This window comes from Schistocerca serialis, chromosome 4 (genome assembly GCF_023864345.2).
Source record: "Schistocerca serialis cubense isolate TAMUIC-IGC-003099 chromosome 4, iqSchSeri2.2, whole genome shotgun sequence".
Lineage (NCBI taxonomy): Eukaryota > Metazoa > Arthropoda > Insecta > Orthoptera > Acrididae > Schistocerca > Schistocerca serialis.
Window position 1 is genome coordinate 681,335,931 of NC_064641.1, and position 19,827 is coordinate 681,355,757.

A 19,827-nucleotide genomic window follows, 5' to 3' on the forward strand; every position below is an offset into this window, starting at 1 on the left:
CAGTGGAGGTCACTCTGATAGTGAAGACAGAAGCCTTCAGTTTTTCCACAAGGTGGTGAAAGAGACACTTCCGTCTATCCTCAACCCAAAGAATTTAGAATGGTCGACATCAGTAACTGTTTGACCACTCTGCAACAACAAAATTTCTTTTTTACAAGAGTTCTACGTCACAAACGCTGCTTTTTGATACAGTTAAACACGAATCTGTTCTCTGGAAGCCACATGTCGATGTTACTGACTACTATATTAGCGACATCATTTGAACTAAAAGTGTAGAAAGGACATACATATAACAAAATTGAAAGTTTTCAGTAGATACAAAGAAAGTCGTAGATAGTTTGAAACACGAAGTTTCCATATGAACCTTTTCTGCACCTTTGAAGTCATATTTTGTCCCATTGCTGAAAGGAAAACTTCTCCGACATGTGTCATTTGAGCCAATTACTGTCCATTGTGTATATTATACACATGCCCTTTTTGCAAAGCATGACCTTTACAATTTCAGAAATTGTAAAAATATTAATAAAATAAACAGTCAACTGTCAGAAAAAACTTTTTACATTGTTATTTCAAATGACACAATCAGGACGTGAAAAAAATTAATAATCTTAGAAAAACGTATGAACAGAATAATTATAGGCAGTTTTTCTTCTCATTCACTGTCGTATTCTTCTATTTATGTTGTGTGCCATTTGAAAAATGTCTCATAAAACTCACTGTATCCTGCATGAACATGTTGTGCAAGTTTTTGCATATCCTACTCTTTTTTATCATTGTTGGGATACCAGCAGAGATGTATCCTTTCTCATGAGGTAGACTCGGAAGGATATTATGGGATTTAAGAGTAAATGTATGGCTGGCTAGTCTATCAATATGCTTAAAACCAACGGTCTTAATTTTCATGGCTGATTTATATTCAGTACGCTTAAGCTTATTCCCTTAGGAATATCTCTTCCTGTTGTGTCATCTGATAGACACACATTTTTATAGTTCCTGGCCCACCATTTCTTGACAGTTAGAGTATCATCTGAATTCTCCACAACTAACTCTTCCTAGCATTTCGACATTACGAGCGGAGAGTCTGCAATGCAATTAAACTATAAGATGCAGAAAGGACATTTTTACTTTGCAGAAAAGGAACAAGTGCGCTAGATATGTCATTCCAAATCTTACATGATAATCAGCAGCCACAAAAATCATGTTCCAGTGAGCATATCTGTGATCTTTCTGCACAGTGCACAGAGTTGCACTCCAGTTATCGGTTAATGAAAAAAAATGAAAATTTCAAATTTTGTCAGATATTCCTATTCTGCATCTTACTTTTTTTTTTGGTCATCAGTCTACTGACTGGTTTGATGCGGCCCGCCGCGAATTCCTTTCCTGTGCTAACCTCTTCATCTCAAAGTAGCACTTGCAACCTATGTCCTCAATTATTTGCTTGACGTATTCCAATCTCTGTCTTCCTCTACAGTTTTTGCCCTCTACAGCTCCCTCTAGTACCATGGAAGTCATTCCCTCATGTCTTAGCAGATGTCCTATCGTCCTGTCCCTTCTCCTTATCAGTGTTTTCCACATATTCCTTTCCTCTCCGATTCTGCGTAGAACCTCCTCATTCCTTACCTTATCAGTCCGCCTAATTTTCAACATTCGTCTATAGCACCACATCTCAAATGCTTCGATTCTCTTCTGTTCCGGTTTTCCCACAGTCCATGTTTCATTACCATACAATGCTGTACTCCAGACGTACATCCTCAGAAATTTCTTCCTCAAATTAAGGCCGGTATTTGATATTAGTAGACTTCTCTTGGCCAGAAATGCCTTTTTTGCCATAGCGAGTCTGCTTTTGAAGTCCTCCTTGCTCCGTCCGTCATTGGTTATTTTACTGCCTAGGTAGCAGAATTCCTTAACTTCATTGACTTCGTGACCATCAATCCTGACGTTAAGTTTCTCGCTGTTCTCACTTCTACTACTTCTCATTACCTTCGTCTTTCTCCGATTTACTCTCAAACCATACTGTGTACTCATTAGACTGTTCATTCCGTTCAGCAGATCATTTAATTCTTCTTCACTTTCACTCAGGATAGCAATGTCATCAGCGAATCGTATCATTGATATCCTTTCACCTTGTATTTTAATTCCACTCCTGAACCTTTCTTTTATTTCCATCATTGCTTCCTCGATGTACAGATTGAAGAGTAGGGGCGAAAGGCTACAGACTTGTCTTACACCCTTCTTAATACGAGCACTTCGTTCTTGATCGTCCTCTCTTATTATTCCCTCTTGGTTGTTGTACATATTGTATATGACCCGTCTCTCCCTATAGCTTACCCCTACTTTTTTCAGAATCTCGAACAGTTTGCACCATTTTATATTGTCGAACGCTTTTTCCAGGTCGACAAATCCTATGAAAGTGTCTTGATTTTTCTTTAGCCTTGCTTCCATTATTAGCCTTAACGTCAGAATTGCCTCTCTCGTCCCTTTACTTTTCCTAGAGCCAAACTGATCGTCACCTAGCGCATTCTCAATTTTATTTTCCATTCTTCTGTATATTATTCTTGTAAGCAGCTTCGATGCATGAGCTGTTAAGCTGATTGTGCGATAATTCTCGCACTTGTCAGCTCATGCTGTCTTCGGAATTGTATGCATGATCCTTTCCGAAAGTCAGATGGTATGTCGCCAGACTCATATATTCTACACACCAAAGTGAATAGTCGTTTTGTTGCCACTTCCCCCAATGATTTTAGAAATTCTGATGGAATGCTATCCATCCCTTCTGCCTTATTTGACCGTAAGTCCTCCAAAGCTCTTTTAAATTCCGATTCTAATACTGGATCCCCTATCTCTTCTAAATCGACTCCTGTTTCTTCTTCTATCACATCAGACAGATCTTCACCCTCATAGAGGCTTTCAATGTATTCTTTCCACCTATCTGCTCTCTCCTCTGCATTTAACAGTGGAATTCCCGTTGCACTCTTAATGTTACCACTGTTGCTTTTAATGTCACCAAAGGTTGTTTTGACTTTCCTGTATGCTGAGTCTGTCCTTCCGATAATCATATCTTTTTCGATGTCTTCACATTTTTCCTGCATCCATTTCGTCTTAGCTTCCCTGTACTCCCTATTTATTTCATTCCTCAGCTACTTGTATTTCTGTATTCCTGATTTTCCCGGAACATGTTTGTACTTCCTCCTTGCATCAATCAACCGAAGTATTTCTTCTGTTACCCATGGTTTCTTCGCAGCTACCTTCTTTGTACCTATGTTTTCCTTCCCAACTTCTGTGATGGCCCTGTTTAGAGATGTCCATTCCTCTTCAACTGTACTGCCTACTGCGCTATTCCTTATTGCTGTATCTATAGCGTTAGAGAACTTCAAACGTATCTCGTCATTCCTTAGTACTTCCATATCCCACTTCTTTCCGTATTGATTCTTCCTGACTAATGTCTTGAACTTCAGCCTACTCTTCATCACTACCATATTGTGATCTGAGTCTATATCTGCTCCTAGGTATGCCTTACAATCCAGTATCTGATTTCAGAATCTCTGTCTGACCATGATGTAATCTAATTGAGATCTTCCCGTATCTCCCGGCCTTTTCCAAGTATACCTCCTCCTCTTGTGATTCTTGAACATGGTATTTGCTATTACTAGCTGAAACTTGTTACAGAACTCAATTAGTCATTCTCCTTTTTCATTCCTTGTCCCAAGCCCATATTCTCCTGTAACCTTTTCTTCTACTCCTTCCCCTACAACTGCATTCCAGTCGCCCATGACTATTAGATCTTCGTCCCCCTTTACATACTGCATTACCCTTTCAATATCCTCATACACTTTCTCTATCTGTTCATCTTCATCTTGCGACGTCGGCATGTATACCTGAACTATAGTTGTCGGTGTTGGTCTGCTGTCAATTCTGATTAGAACAACCCGGTCACTGAGCTGTTCACAGTAACACACCCTCTGCCCTACCTTCCTATTCATAACGAATCCTACACCTGTTATACCATTTTCTGCTGCTGTTGATATTACCCGATACTCATCTGACCAGAAATCCTTGTCTTCCTTCCACTTCACTTCACTGACCCCTACTATATCTAGATTGAGCCTTTGCATTTCCCTTTTCAGATTTTCTAGTTTCCCTACCACGTTCAAGCTTCTGACATTCCACGCCCCGACTCGTAGAACGTTATCCTTTCGTTGATTATTCAATCTTTTACTCATGGGAACCTCCCCCTTGGCAGTCCCCTCCCGGAGATCCGAATGGGGGACTATTCCGGAATCTTTTGCCAATGGAGAGATCATCATGACACTTCTTCAAATACGGGCCACATGTCGTGTGGATAGACGTTGTTTGTCTTTAATGCAGTGGTTTCCATTGCCTTCTGCATCCTCATGTCGTTGATCATTGCTGATTCTTCCGCCTTTAGGGGCAATTTCCCACCCCTAGGACAAGAGAGTGCCCTGAACCTCTATCCGCTCCTCCGCCCTCTTTGACAAGGCCGTTAGCAGAATGAGGCTGACTTCTTATGCCGGAAGTCTTCGGCCGCCAATGCTGATTATTTATCAAAATTTAGGCAGTGGCGGGGATCGAACCCGGGACCGAAGACGTTTTGATTATAAATCAAAGATTCTACCCCTAGCCCACGGGTACATCACGGGTACTGCATCTTGTAGCTCATTTATATTATGTTCCACGTCTTTCAAATTAATACTTGTGTCACCTGCAAAAATAACAATTATAATGCCACCTGTCATGTTTAGTGGCAGATCGTTGATGTTGTTGTTTCCTGTTACGGTCTTCAGTCGAAAGAATGGCTTCATGCAGTTTTCCATGTTATTCTATCCTGTGCAACCCTTTCGTATCTGAATAACTACTACAACCTACATCCCTCTGAATCTACTTACTGTATTCCCTCTACGATTTTCACCCCATATGCTTCCCTCCAATGCTAAACTGGTGACCCCTTGATTCTTCAGAATGTGTCGTACCGACCGATCCGTTCTATTGATCAGGCCGTGCCACAAATTTCACTTCTACCCAGTTCAGTTCAGTACCTCTTCATTAGTTACGTGATCTACCCATCTAATTTTCAGCATTCTTCTGCAGCACCACATTTCAAAAGTTTCTATTCTCTTCTTGTTTAAACTGCTTATTGTCAATGTTTCACTTCCATATATGACTATGCTCCATAGGAATACTTTCCGAAAGGACTTCCTGACACTTAAATATAAACTCGATGTTAAAAAATTTCTATTCTTCAGAAACGCTTTTCTTTCCATTGCCAGTTTACACTTTCCTCCCTAGTTCGACAATCATCAGTTATTTTGCTCCCCAAATAGTAAAACTCCTTTACTACTTCAAGAGTCTCTTTTTCCTAACCTGATTCCCTCACCATCACCTGATTTAATCCGACTACATTCCATTACCCTCGTTTTTCTTTTGTCGATGTTGATTTTATAGTCTCCTTTTAAGATACTGTTCATTCCGTTCAACTGCTCTTCCAAGTCCTTTACTGTTTCTGACAGAATTACAATGTCATAGGTAAACCACAAAGATTTTATTTCTACTCTCTGGACTTTAATTCCTACTTCAAATTTTTCTATTGTTTCCTTTACTGCTTACACCATATACAGATTGAATAAAACTGCGGTTAGGCTACAGCCCTGCCTCACTCCCTTCTCAACCACTTCTTCCATTTCGTGCTCCTCGACTCTTATAACTGCCACATGGTTTCTCTATAAATTGTAAATAGCCTTTCGCTCCCTGTGTTTTACCCCTGCCACCTTTAGAATTTGAAAGAGAGTATTCCAGTCAACATTATGAAACGTTTTCCCTAAGTCTACAAATTCTATAAATGTAGGTTTGCCTTTCCTTTCCTAACCTCTATGAGAAGTCGTAGGGACAGTATTGCCTCGCGTGTTCCTCCGCTTCTCTGGAATCCAAAACGACCTTTCTCGAGGTCCGCTTCTACAATTTTTCCATTCTGCTGCAAAGGATTCATTTAGTATTTTGCATCCGTGACTTATTAAACTGATAGTTCGGTAATTTTCACAGCTGTCAGTACCTACTTTCTTTGGAATTGGGATTATTGATATATGTAAAAAAAAAGCAAGTCCCAGAACCGAACCCTGTTGCACTGCGCACTTTATATGAGCCCAGTCAGATTTAAAACTCTTCCCTGTTTGTAGATACTGGAAAACAGCATTCCGCTCCTGCTTTCCAGGTATGAAGTGTACCACTGTCGAGCTTCTTCCCTAATCCTGTAATGCCCCAAATAATGCAAAACTATTCTACTGTTCCACACAATCGAATCCTTTTGTTACGTTAAAGGCTCTACCCGCTGTCCTCAACCTATCGTTTAGACCTGCTAGTGCATCACATATAAAAGAATTACATCTACGTCTACATCTACATGGTTACTCTGCAATTCACACTTAAGTGCTTGGCAGAGGGTTCATTGAACCATTTTCATACTACTTCTCTAACATTCCACTCTCGAATGGCGTGTGGGAAAAAGGAACATTTATATTTTTCCATTCGAGCTCTGATTTCTCTTATTTTATTATGATGATCATTTCTCCCTACGTAGGTGGGTGTCAACAAAATATTTTCGCATTCGGAAGAGGAAGTTGGAGATTGAAATTTCGTAAACAGATCTCGCCACAAAGAAAATCGCCAACCGTTCAGTGACTGCCGTCCCAACTCGCGTATCATATCAGCGACATTCTCACCCCTATCGCACGATAACACGAAACGAGCTGCCCTTCTTTGCACTTTTTCGATGTCCTCAGTCAATCCTACCTGGTAAGGATCCCATACCGCGCAACAGTATTCCAGCAGAGGACGGACAAGTGTAATGTAGGCTGTCTCTTTCACCACAGCCTCATTAATGACAGAGACCACTACAGAATGCTTATCAGATCGTTCGATTATATCCAGTTACTAACAGCAGTAAAAATGAGTCCAGATACTGGAGTGACATCAAATCTTAAATGGAAAAACACCCATAGCGCCGGGATGACAAAGCACTGGGCTGAGGGGAAATATTGCTAGACCTAACGACTAATTGGTCCAGTGAAGGCCTAGAAAGAAAGTAAAACGTCGTGGAAGTCAAGTATAATCAAGGTTGCTGTGGAAATAGTAATTGACCTGATTACAAAAACGTCATCTCTCATGGTCTATATTGTATATATCTTTTTTTGCCAAAAGTAGTTCAAAAATACACTGTCCAGTGACCACTTGTCAAAAGTCTGCGTAACCACCTTTTGCAGCGCGATCGCTATGAGGTGTGCAGGAAGAGAGTTAGTGAGGTTCAGAAAGGTATCGACATTAATGTGGAGGCGTACCAACTCCTGTACAGTGGTCATCTGCACTAAGTATCTTGGCTGAAGATTTGTGGCATAGACGGCCCAATCGAGGTGATCCCAGAGATTATCGATTGGATTTAAATCTGGGGACTTCAGTGGCCCGGGGCGTACGGTAAATGTCGGCCGCTGTGGTAGAGCGGTTCTAGGCGCTTCAGTCGGGGACCGCGTGACCGCTACGGTCGCAGGTTCGAATCCTGCCTCGGGCATGGCTGTGTGTGATGTCCTTAGGTTAGCTAGGTTTAAGTATCCAGAATGAGATTTTCACTCTGCAGCGGAGTGTGCGCTGATATGAAACTTCCTTGCAGATTAAAACTGTGTGCCCGACCGAGACTCGAACTCGGGACCTTTGCCTTTCGCGGGCAAGTGCTCTACCAACTGAGCTACCAAATGGTTCAAATGGCTCTGAGCACTATGGGACTCAACTGCTGAGGTCATTAGTCCCCTAGAACTTAGAACTAGTTAAACCTAACTAACCTAAGGACATCACAAACATCCATGCCCGAGGCAGGATTCGAACCTGCGACCGTAGCGGTCTTGCGGTTCCAGACTGCAGCGCCTTTAACCGCACGGCCACTTCGGCCGGCTCAACTGAGCTACCGAAGCACGACTCACGCCCGGTACTCGCAGCTTTACTTCTGCCAGTACCTCGTCTCCTACCTTCCAAACTTTACAGAAGGTACTGGCAGAAGTAAAGCTGTGAGTAGCGGGCGTGAGTCGTGCTTCGGTAGCTCAGTTGGTAGAGCACTTGCCCGCGAAAGGCAAAGGTCCCGAGTTCGAGTCTCGGTCGGGCACACAGTTTTAATCTGCCAGGAAGTTTCATAGGTTTAAGTAGTTCTAAGTCTAGGGGACAGATGACCTCAGATGTTAAGTCCCATAGTGCTCAGAGCCATTTTTGAGTACGGTAAACTCAGCCTGGTGCTCTTCGAACCACGCACGTACTCTGAGAGCTGCGAGACGCTTCGCATTGTCCTGCTGACAGATGCTATCGAGCCTGGAAATAACAAACTGCACGTAGGAGTGGACAAGGTCCTCGAGGATGGATTCGTATTTGTGTTGATCTATTGTGAATTCTAGAATGACGAGATCACCCAGGGAATGTCAAGATAACTTTCTCCACACAAGGTCCTTCCGTGTTTGCTTTCAGACGTTTCACGCTGTACTCCAGAACGTTCGTCTGTCTGATGGAGCACAAAATGTGATTCATCTGAAAAGGCCGCTTATCACGACTCAATGGGCGTCCAGTTCGTATATTAGCATGTGGATTTCAGAAGGGTACAGGAACCAAACGCTGTACCCTTGTTGTGAAAATACTGTTACTGGCCCCATAGTTCATGTGGTGGTCAATTACTCAACAGCTGCATGAGTATTCGCCTGCACATGTCTTGCAGCAGTCGTTCAGCAATGTTATCTACGGACGGTGGTACACCACAGCTGCTTCGGTGCAAGTTCTGAATAGCGCCGTTTTGCCATGCACTGCACGCTTTAACCTCGGCGGAACGTGAATTGTTTACAAACTTAGCCGTTTAGCAAATACTTACACCCTTGGAGCGAAGGCCAATGATCGTGCCCTTTTGGACGTCAGATAAATCGCTCCGTTTCCGCATTACGACAATGTACAATTTTCCGCATTCCCCCAACACGAATCATATATTCTCCACTGCCGGTACTGTCACCAGCCGTCTGTGAATGGTTAATTGCATGTTGACGTCGAGCATAGGCGGCGGTCACATTAAAATGACTGCACCGTGTATAATAAATGTTTGAACTGCTAGAAAGAAATTAAGTAAGAGATTGGTAAACAGATTACGCCGTAGAAGAACATAAGGATAGCAAAACGATACCGACAAACGTTAAGGGATTGCACAGGTTGTCTTAATGAACAACTTGAGGAAACGTCAACCAACGACATTTCAGACAATCGATATGATAGAAGTCAATGCCTGCCCCTGGTCACGTCTTCAACAGCTAACGCGAATGAGTACACTGGTGGAGGAAGTTGTCTCAGTGGACTTGACAGCATGCAAGTCATCAGATGGCGCCTAGCTTGTTCACCCTTATCGCACCACCGCTGGTGATCCATCGATCAACAAACTCGCGTCTGCTGTTCTCAGTTTGTTCCTCAAGATGCCCTCTACAACCATTCAAATTTTGTTGGTGCCGTTTTATACTATTCAACATAATCGTCACTTTCCTGGCTGACTCATGTTTTTACAGGTCTTCAGAACTGGCTTCACCATTTGGTACCGAATTTCAATTATTCTTATTTAAGAACATCGCCAGAGCCAAAGATATATTTCTTGCTTCTACAGAACAAATAGTAAACTAGACACATACCTGAGAGAGCCGCGAACAGTTGAGGCAACCTTCTGCGTAAGGTAGACGGCTTTCCCATTTCGCCCATGGCTACTGTCGCTTAAACTCTGAAACATGCATTTATCCAAGTATTAACATCACAATAACTGTAAGACCAAGAGCAGTGGAAAGACTGCTGCTATAGTTATTTGAGTGCGAAGTGTTAGTTTTGTTATGTGTCATCAATGTAGTTGTGACACCTGTTGAGGAGCTTTCACTACGCTTCCTAGACGCCGTCACTGCAGTCGCCTACAGCACCAACGTCGATTACATTGCAGTGACAATCAGCTACATCTTGTCGTGTGGATAGATAGAGAGGACACTGCAAAATCGACATCTGCACTTCTCCCGAAATTCTCAATAGGTCACTGAAACTCTTTCTAAGACGTGTCATACCCTTTGAAAAGCTTGTTTTCAACCTGTCGGATATCTTATTTAGTGTTCTCCACTCCAAAGCGGTGACGGCGGGAAGGGGATCCGGCTCTACCACTAACATTGCCGGATCCGTTATTTAACATTACGAAATAGTTTCGCATTCTGCGACTATACATTGACGTCAGCTGTTTACGACACATGAAAATTTTTGCTGTACCGTGACTCGAACCCGGATTTCTTGCTTATCGCTAGCGGACGCCTTAACACTGTTCTCGTCATTTGGTCTGGAAGGACGTCACATGACAACCCTTCAAGTTCATCGCTCAGTGCTTCCATATGCCATGTAGTCCCAACCCTTATGGTCGCACTGTTCGTGATGCCTGCACAGGGAGACAAATATTATATTGTTATTTTAGCCCACTGAGACTTGTATACATCATTGACAGTTACAATTTCTTTGTTTACATACGGTCTGCTTCTTCATAATACGATGTCCTCCAGACATGCATATGTGTCTGAAGGACATTATGTTGTGAAGATACAGACATTGTGTAAACACAGACATTGTAACCATCAATGATGGGCAAGTAGTTACCATGCCGACACCGTGAAGACACGGGATAAAGACCAGGAAAAAGAAGGTGAATGATTTATACGTTACAACAGTTCATCACGAAAAAACTCCAATTAAAATATCGTTCCAGGTACCAACGAGTCAGTACTTTTTCCAGTTGTACTCGTTTTTTTTGTAACGAGTTTGTTTTTTTTACTTTAATTGCAAGACAGCAATATTTACTCGTATTTACCCCTCTCTTACTAATGTACCCAGGGTGCATCCCAACAGCTATATCACTGTAGCATTACACAGAGAGTAAAAGTTGGGAATAATGGAAGATTTTAGATGGAAATTCGTTCTATTTGTTTAAAATGTAAATTTTTGCAATTGTAAAACTATAAAACGTGCAAACATATTGTCAGCGATCAGGTTATTTGTCTGTAAAAGACCATTTCATAAGACAATTATCTCTGCATTATTGTCAAACGCCCAACTTAGCTTCATGAACACACAGTTATGTAATTCCCAGACTCCTGTATTTATCAACTTTATATGGATAACGTACTCGCAAGCAGCTCTTAATACAGCTTATCTTCGTTAGAACATTCTCACACAGAGATTTCTAAAATTTATTTTTAAGTTTTTAATTAGTAGACTCGTATTTCGTCGACAAACATGATACAACATAAAGTTCGATCCCAGTCCTAACTGAGTTTTCTGTTGTGTATATTTTGCTACGTTAGATGTAATCTAATCTGATTTAGTCACATAATGTGACAAAGCAATTTAAAAAATATAATACACAAAGTGAATGCTATATACATTATTTTTCATAAAGCCTGCCTGAAAAACTTGTAACTGTATAGAGAAAAGAATGAAAGCTTCTGTAGAAAAGAACACATTTGTGTCGTAAAATTGTTGTGTTCTGAGTAAAATCTTTTTGTAAACAGACATATTTTGTGTTTAAGCCCATTAAAAATAATAGAGCTCTATCTCTTGAAAGTAATCGGGGAGTTCTAAAGGCGACTTGAACCTGAAATCATTGAACCTACGATTTCCAAATATGGAATGTAAAAACGCGGTATCCGTACGACAATATCATAACTTTTGCTTTGAGCACGTTGCTGATATCCCATGATGTCAGCACGCCACATAAATGAAAACCTTCATAAACTAAGTTCTGTTATCGTATTTTCATAATCTCTGAGAGAGATATCTGATGGACATAGCAAAACTGTCTCTCATTAGTCCTAAATACCGGTTCTCTAAATTTACCCACCAGATTTTGGAAACGGTTTCCTTCGTAGACGCCTTGCAATTTTCCAGAACACTTACAAAAATTTTAATTATTTCATTCGTCTTCGTTTTTAAAACGAGGTTGTCGTCTACAAATGTTTGTCACTTCCCTTGTAATCGTATACTTTATAACGAGTCAGAGGAAGATGTTTTATTTTAGTTATCATCACAGCAGATTTTGCGTCTTGACACATTGGCACAACTGCTGAATTTACGTTGATATAGGCTGAATATTAATTGTTAACTATTGTACTATTACTGCGTTTGTTCAAAAGCGTCATAGAATCCCAGTACAGAAGCGATGAATTCCATTTATATTTCGAGTGACAAGGGTCATATCTACCTCCAGGGAAGATTGCAGTAATAGTTCGCCCTGCAAATATTTTTCAGTAGTAGCAGCCGGCAGCGAGAAGAATTGGCAACAATCTGAAATAATTATTTAACTGTTAAAAGTAATGGTATCGCTGTACGTTTGTTTGTGTAAGAGGTCTCAAAATAGTCTAACATGAGTCTTGGAGGAGTCGTACTGGACACTCAAGTTCACACTGGGTCATTCTCAGCGTGGGTGATGGTCGATTACTTACAATACGTTGTAGTACGGATAGTTGCAGTGGTAGTGTAGTCTGAGTACTTAAAGTTCATTGTAATTACTGACTTGAGATAGTTGATTGGTTTAACTCTGCGAACTTCCACCAGTGAAATAATGCTTGGTGGTTCTCATTGTGACTCATTGAATGGCTAGGTAGGGGAATCTCGCAACGTACTGGTAAAGAGTGGACTTCATTAGTTTGTTGCATGACAGAAAATTTCATAGTGAGAACTGAATTGAGAAAAAGAACTTGTTGTTAATATTTGATTGGATTTAAGGTCAAATACTGACGTGGTTTATTACGTATTTTCTAGCTAGTGTTTCCGTTTATCAAACTCAGGTGGAATTCAATATTGCTGTATTTTTGTACCTGTCATCAGGGCACTGTGAGCGAATCGAGTGTTAGCTGTGTTATTTGGACTATTTGCGAGCACTAAAAGGCTAGTATAGTGCGTCATTCGTCTAAAAAATGGATTTATGGTTTCACTGAGCTATAGTGATTCCATTTACAACGTATCTGATTAACCAGGCACTACGGAATTTCATAAGGAATCTACATATTGGCCGTACAGTGCTGAATATGGACTTGCGGAAAGAAGTGAAAGAGGAAGCCTCCTGGTAGGATTGTGCCCAGAGCAAAATTTAATCACCGCTAACATTTGGTTTAAGAATTACGAAAGAAGGTAGTGTACGTGGGAGAGACGTGGAGACACTGTAAGGTTTCAGGTGGATTATGTAATGACAAATCAAAGATTTTGGGGCCAGATTTTAAGCTGTCAAACAGTTAGGGTAACAACCCGAATGAATCACAATTCAATTATTATTCTTCACTGAGCAACTGGACTGCACATTGCAATAATTTGTGCAGGCACGTCACAGTATTATCATTACTTAAGGCTTTGAAGTGTCGAGAGTCCATTAAATTAGGTAAAGATAGTGAGTCGCAATTCGCCAACACCTGGAGAGGTATAATTTTTGTTGGAAATGTCTAACTTCAGAGCCAAAGTGTTGCTGGCACGTAGGCCCTTGTGTGTGTGTGTGTGTGTGTGTGTGTGTGTGTGTGTGTGTATCTGTGAAATCTAAATTGCTATGCTGAGGACAGAGAATTGCTGACACTCGCTCACTGCCGTTGATTTCTGATATATTAGAAAAAGCCCAAATAAAGCTCTGGTACATCAATTAAAAAGAAGAGTTCCCCAATTTTATCTGAAAATTAATAGAAAAAATTCCCTGAAAGTAACTTGAATTACAAAAGGAAAATCGTAATGAAATTAATTTAAAGAGACGAAACTCTGATAATTTCATAAAAGAAATTTGAAAACAATGATATTATTGGGTTGCTACTAGTTATCAGAACGAAAGAGACAAAGTTAAGATATGCAATGACTTAGCATTGCTTCTGACTTAGTGGTATTATTTGCGAACAACTTCATAAAAAATGAAGATAACTAAGGAAAGAAACATTATCCTTACTGATGATTAATGTCTAAGGAAGTACTTCATAGTAAAATATTTGAGAAAGTAAGATAAAAATAAATATTTAATTTACGCCGAAACAAAACAGAGATGAAAATGAAATGAAATGATCGCGTCGCTTGATGACCGGAAGGCCCCGCCAAGTTCGGCCGCCGAGTTGCGAGTCTTATTTCAGGTGAAACTTGTGCGTCGGTGATGATGAGAAGAACACAACACCTAGTTCACGGGCGGAGGAAATGTCCAACCCGGCTGGGAATCGAATCTTGGCCCGCTGCATGGTAGGTAAACACGTTACCATTCAGTTAAACAGGTGGACAAACCAGAGATTACCGGTGTCAATAAAAACTGCACCGCCGCCTTAACGTTCAGTTACCTCTTTGGTTTAAAACAGTCGGCGTTAATTAGCAATTTAAGGAGAATCTGTGCCATTATCTATTGTAATGCATTATATGTAAAGGAAGCTGTGCCATTATGTATTGCAATGTACTTTAAGTACAGAAAATTCTTTTAGCGCTTGGACTGCTCAGGATTAATTAACTTTGAGTGATAGCTTGTTACTAGATTTTATATTTAATTAGAGACGCATCTAATTACGTCACGGAAGACAAACATATAATTATTGTTGAGCTATGCATCAAGACACACCTTATTTCATTTCGATTGAAGCAAAAAAATCAATAATAATAATAAAAATTTTAATCGGTTGTCATTGTAAATAAATCACATAAGGCTACAATTTGGTAAAACGGCATAGAAACTATTGATGAATAAGATCATTGACTACCAGTAGTTGATAATGCGCAGCCAGTATATAGTATTGTACTATATCTGTACGGATTGTTTACCAATATATGTTGCTTTGTAGAACACGAAAGGAAAGGTCTGACAGTATTACATGATTCAGTAAAAGATTTAACTGTAGCGAATATTATCTACTCGCTATTCAAAAGTTCATCTACGTACTTGAAAATCTCTAACGGCAACTGATACAAATGATCAACGGGCAGTTCAGACGCGGGATTACGCGTATCTGCTTGTACGAAATTTAAATTAAGTAAAAAAAGTAAACTTGTGCTGGAATTATGGAATGACATAATATTTATGGTCAGGGCATATATGAAACTTTTGTTTCTTCATATACGTTAGCACGTCGTAAGCGTTGTTTTCTGGTTAAGGTTGTGAAATATCGTTCGTTGCCAAGATATTTTTCTTGTAAAAGATTACTGAGTGCTGCCACGACAATAAAATTAGCCACATTTCAATAAGTGGCGATCATGAGCTACCAATGCATTGATAAGTGATTGTTTGAGATGTAATTATGTAGGTATTCTTCCGTCACACTGTCACCCCCCAATTCTTTTTGTTTGTTACCTGTGTTAACTTCCGTTTACATTCATTAAAGGAGGTCTACTGTTTATCATACTAAGTCGTTCTAGATTCCCTTGGCATCGCCGAAGTACGATACGTTCTTGTAGACGGCAACGTCATCTGCAAACTAACTGATAGAGCAGCTAATCTTATCTCATAAACAGTTTATCCACATCGATACATGCAATAACCTTGTCGAAACAGTCTTTTAAACTACAGGCTTTTCTCAACAAAACACGTTAGTCATGAAATCGGCAGTTGTGGTTCAGTTCCACTATATTTCAGCAGACACGGATGCTTGGAAGCTCCAACACGTTGTTAAGCTCAGAGCTCAGAGTTATGAACCAGGCGCTTGCGATCAGCTCTCATAGCTCCACATAAAACCACTGTGCGGCTTGGTCTGCCTCCAACAAACACGACAAGTGAATTCCGTTGTATATGGATAAACGAATTGCTTATAATTGTCCTTAGAGTGAAATCACCAACAACTGACAACCTACTATTGTGAACTCCTTTCATATCGGAGCACACTAAGTTTGACAGCATAAATATTTTTGTAAAGTCGAAGTAGCGTCACGCGACTGGTACACACACACACACACACACACACACACACACACACACACACAAACACAAACACTCACGAAAATACACAAACATAAAGCAAGAATTTGGCAAGTGTGACTGTTAGAAATAATCGTTACTGACAAATAAAAATGACATAACGTAGCAGACAGGTATTCCTATTTTACATTAGGAACATTACTGGTCAGCAAGAAGGCAGAGGTGCCTACCTTGTGGTTGGTGTGTGCGCGGCAGCCTGGCGAGTGCCGCTGGCTGGTGTAACTGCAGCCAGAGAGACACCGCGCGTGTCCTCTTAGCCGCCTGCTAAGTGCTCTAAGCGTCACGTCACCCTCCTACAGCACCTGATGCCCCAGCCAGCCTTCTCAGCAAATCCTCTTACACTACGGCATCATTTCCCAACATTTTGTAGCCTACTATCTCCTTTAAAAAAAAATTTAAAAAAAAACATAGCGACATATCCAATCTAGCTCTTGAAGTCAATAGTTTTTTGGGTCACAGCCCAACTTTTTGAACAGTGATTCGATGGGCACTATCTTAAATGCATTACGTATTGAAAAAAGACAAGTTTCCAAAATTACTTCATTAAAATACAGGGTGATCACAAAGTCAGTATAAATTTGAAAACTTAATAAACCAAGGAATAATGTAGATAGAGAGGTAAAAATTGACACACATGCTTGGAATGACATGGGGTTTTATTATAACAAAAAAAAGTTCACAAAAAGTCCGACAGATGGCACTGGACAGCAAAACTGCTACCGTGACGGGTGAGAGATACGCCGATACGTTACAGAATCGCATCATCCCCATCCTGGCTGATAAACACCTGCTGGAACGTACGACGTTTATGCAGGATGGCGCTCCACCCCATATTGCTAGACGCGTGCAAGATCTCTTACGCGCGTCGTTTGGTGATGATCGTGTGTTCAGCCGCACACTTTCGTCATGCTTGGCCAGCCAGGTCCCCGGGCCTCAGTCCGTGCGATTATTGGCTTTGGGGTTACCTGAAGTCGCAAGTGTGTCGTGATCGACCGACATCTCTAGGGATGCTGAAAGACAACATCCGACGTCAATGCCTCACCATAACTCCGGACATGCTTTACAGTGCTGTTCACATTATTCCTCGACTACAGTTATTGTTGAGGAATGATGGTGGACATATTGAGCGTTTCCTGTAAAGAACAGCCGGCCAGGGTGACCGAGCGGTTCTAGGCGCTACAGTCTGGAACCGCGCGACCGCTACGATCGCGGGTTCGAATCCTGCCTCGGGCATGGATGTGTGTGAAGTCCTTAGGTTAGTTAGGTTTAATTAGTTCTAAGTCCTAGGTGACTGATGATCTTAGTAGTTAAGTCCCATAGTACTCAGAGCCATTTGAACCATTTTTTTTCTTTTTTTTTGGTAAAAAACTTCATCTTTGCTTTGTCTTGCTTTGTCATGCTAATTATTGATCAGATGAAGCGCCATCTGTCGGACATTTTTTCAACGTTTGTTTTTTTTTTTTTTTTTTTTTTTTTTGTTCTAACAAAACCCCATGTCATTCCAAGCATGTGTGTCAATTTGTACCTCTCTATCTACATTATTCCGTGATTTATTCAGGCTTCAAATTACACTGACTTTTTGATCACCCGGTATATAAACAATATTGGTATACTGCTCATGGTATGAGGAAAGCTGTAGGCCTTTACGAAGGGCAGCCAATAAGTAAATTTCCATGTTTTATAAAAAACATTACCCGACAAACCCTGCCTGTCCCTGGTATTCATTTTATCAATTTTGTATTAAAAACGAAAAGAAAAATTAACTGTGTAATGAGCTCAGTCACAGTTTTTATGTCCTGGAGTACATCACGACATGAACTGACGCCCCCACCGATGAGTAGACTACATTTTCCCCATTTTGGTATAGTACAGATGTTCAATACATTAAGAGGTCATCAGGTTTTTCATGAAAGATATGAGAGGTCACCACTAGGTGGCCCGTACACTACTTCTATAGCTAGCTTAAGACTCTCAGTTACTAGACCCGATATTTCAAAATGCAGTTCAACAGAAACCTTAATTTGGCGCAAGACGTCTGTTTACGTATATTGCTAACCCCTCCACGCAAGTGATGTTCTCTACTACAGCAACTAAATAATGTTTAGTCATTCAGTACTTTGCACCAAACCTCTTCTTTTTTGTTGCCCAATATTCACATAAGCATAAAATGTCCAACATGGTCGGCCGATGTGGCCGAGCGGTTCTATGCGCTTCACTTTGGAACCGCGCGACCTCTACGGTCGCAGTTTCGAATCCTGCCTCGGGCATGGATGTGTGATGTCTTAAGGGTAGTTAGGTTTAAGTAGTTATAAGTTCTAGGGGACTGATGACCTCAGTGCTCACAGCCATTTTTTTTTTTTTTGTCCAACATGTTTTCATTAGAAAATTGATTAACTATTAGGTTTTCATCCTCATGCCCTGAATGCTGAGGAAGCCTATTTTAAACTCTACCTTTAGCGTTACTTTTTTGCGTGTTTACTTAGTTGACGTGTTGTGTGAAAAGGACTGAAACAGGCTGCAAATGCTCTTTCACCGAGTTAACGGGTTTCTGTAGTTTCTTGGTGACATCAGCTTTGAAAGGAATACTCATGCTCTCTACTCACCTGTCCTGTCTCGTAGCGACTATTGGTTGTTTCCAATGACTAAAGACTCTCTCCGTGATCGAAAATTCTCTAGGCGTGCCGCTATTGCATCAGTGACTTACTAGTAGTCGAACCAGACTCCTAAGGAAGAGTTCCCAGCTGGCATGGGATCATGACATCGACGCTGGGCAAAATGTGTACGGCTGCAGGGATATTACAATGAGAAGAGACACAATTTTCACAGTTTTCGTGTGATTAGTTTGCAAGGATAGAAATCGGAGATTTTATAGCCTAATGCATCCCGTTCCTGTGGTGCGGTCAAGAGAATTCGAAACTTCATTGAAGTCGATGGAGTTCATCAATCTCAACTCTGAACCCAATCATCAGCCTCCCGCAACACATTCTGCGAGTACTTGTTTTGGTTACATTCTAACATCCGAATCTTTGCAACCAACACAAATTTGACACGTGTTATATGAAAAGTTTCATTCGAATTAATCCTTACTACCACTTCGCAGAATATTTACTATTTCTCCTGAAAATAAAACTACATTTGCCTAGACTGCAGTCCAGTCAACGCGAATAAATAAGAGGAAAACGTAAATGTTAACATAGATTTTGTCTTCGCAAATGACGTCTGATGCGTTTTATATTACATTAGCACTGACATAACTACATGGTATCCTGAGGGCACAACGGAAAACCTTAAATTTTCTTCATCCTACAAGATGACGGCCTCAAATTCTACGAGAGGCGTTAAATAAATAATACAACTTCCTTTCGGGCAAATCGGTTGAAAAAATGTGGGAGTTTTTGTGGAACAAAGTATAATATTCCAGCTTCAGCCCCTATATTTTCATGAATTTCCGATAGGTGTCGGAGCTATGCGTAGCCTTTAAAATGGCGTCTGTAACGAAGGTGTGTTCCAAGCAGAGAGCCTTCAATTTGGTGCAAAAGTATAGCTTCACAGATATTCATTGCAGACTGTCTACGAAGACCTAGCAACGAACAAAAGCACGCTGAATCGTTGTGCAACGCGTCAACCATCATCGTAACAAGGTCGCGCAAACCTGTCTTACCTCTCGCGTGCCGGCCAGCCGAACACAGCGGTGATGAAGTCAGGGAATTGGAGAAACGACTCCAGGGTGTTCCATGAGAACGCAATGCCTCGCACAAGTTTGGGCACCCGCGAGAAGCTCACAAAATTTCACTGGACTGTTCTTCCTCATGAAACCTACAGCC

At 40.9% G+C, this 19,827-nt stretch overlaps 1 protein-coding gene across 1 annotated transcript in view; it reads right to left on the reverse strand.

The window, feature by feature from the left end:
* Window positions 1–9,759, reverse strand: part of LOC126474686 (facilitated trehalose transporter Tret1-like) — a 69,161-nt gene extending 59,402 nt beyond the window's left edge. Inside the window, exon 1 of the mRNA XM_050102165.1 lies at window positions 9,702–9,759. Coding sequence (XP_049958122.1) covers window positions 9,702–9,759 — 58 coding nt within the window. The remainder of the gene's footprint in view (window positions 1–9,701) is intronic.
* Window positions 9,760–19,827: the final 10,068 nt, after the last annotated feature.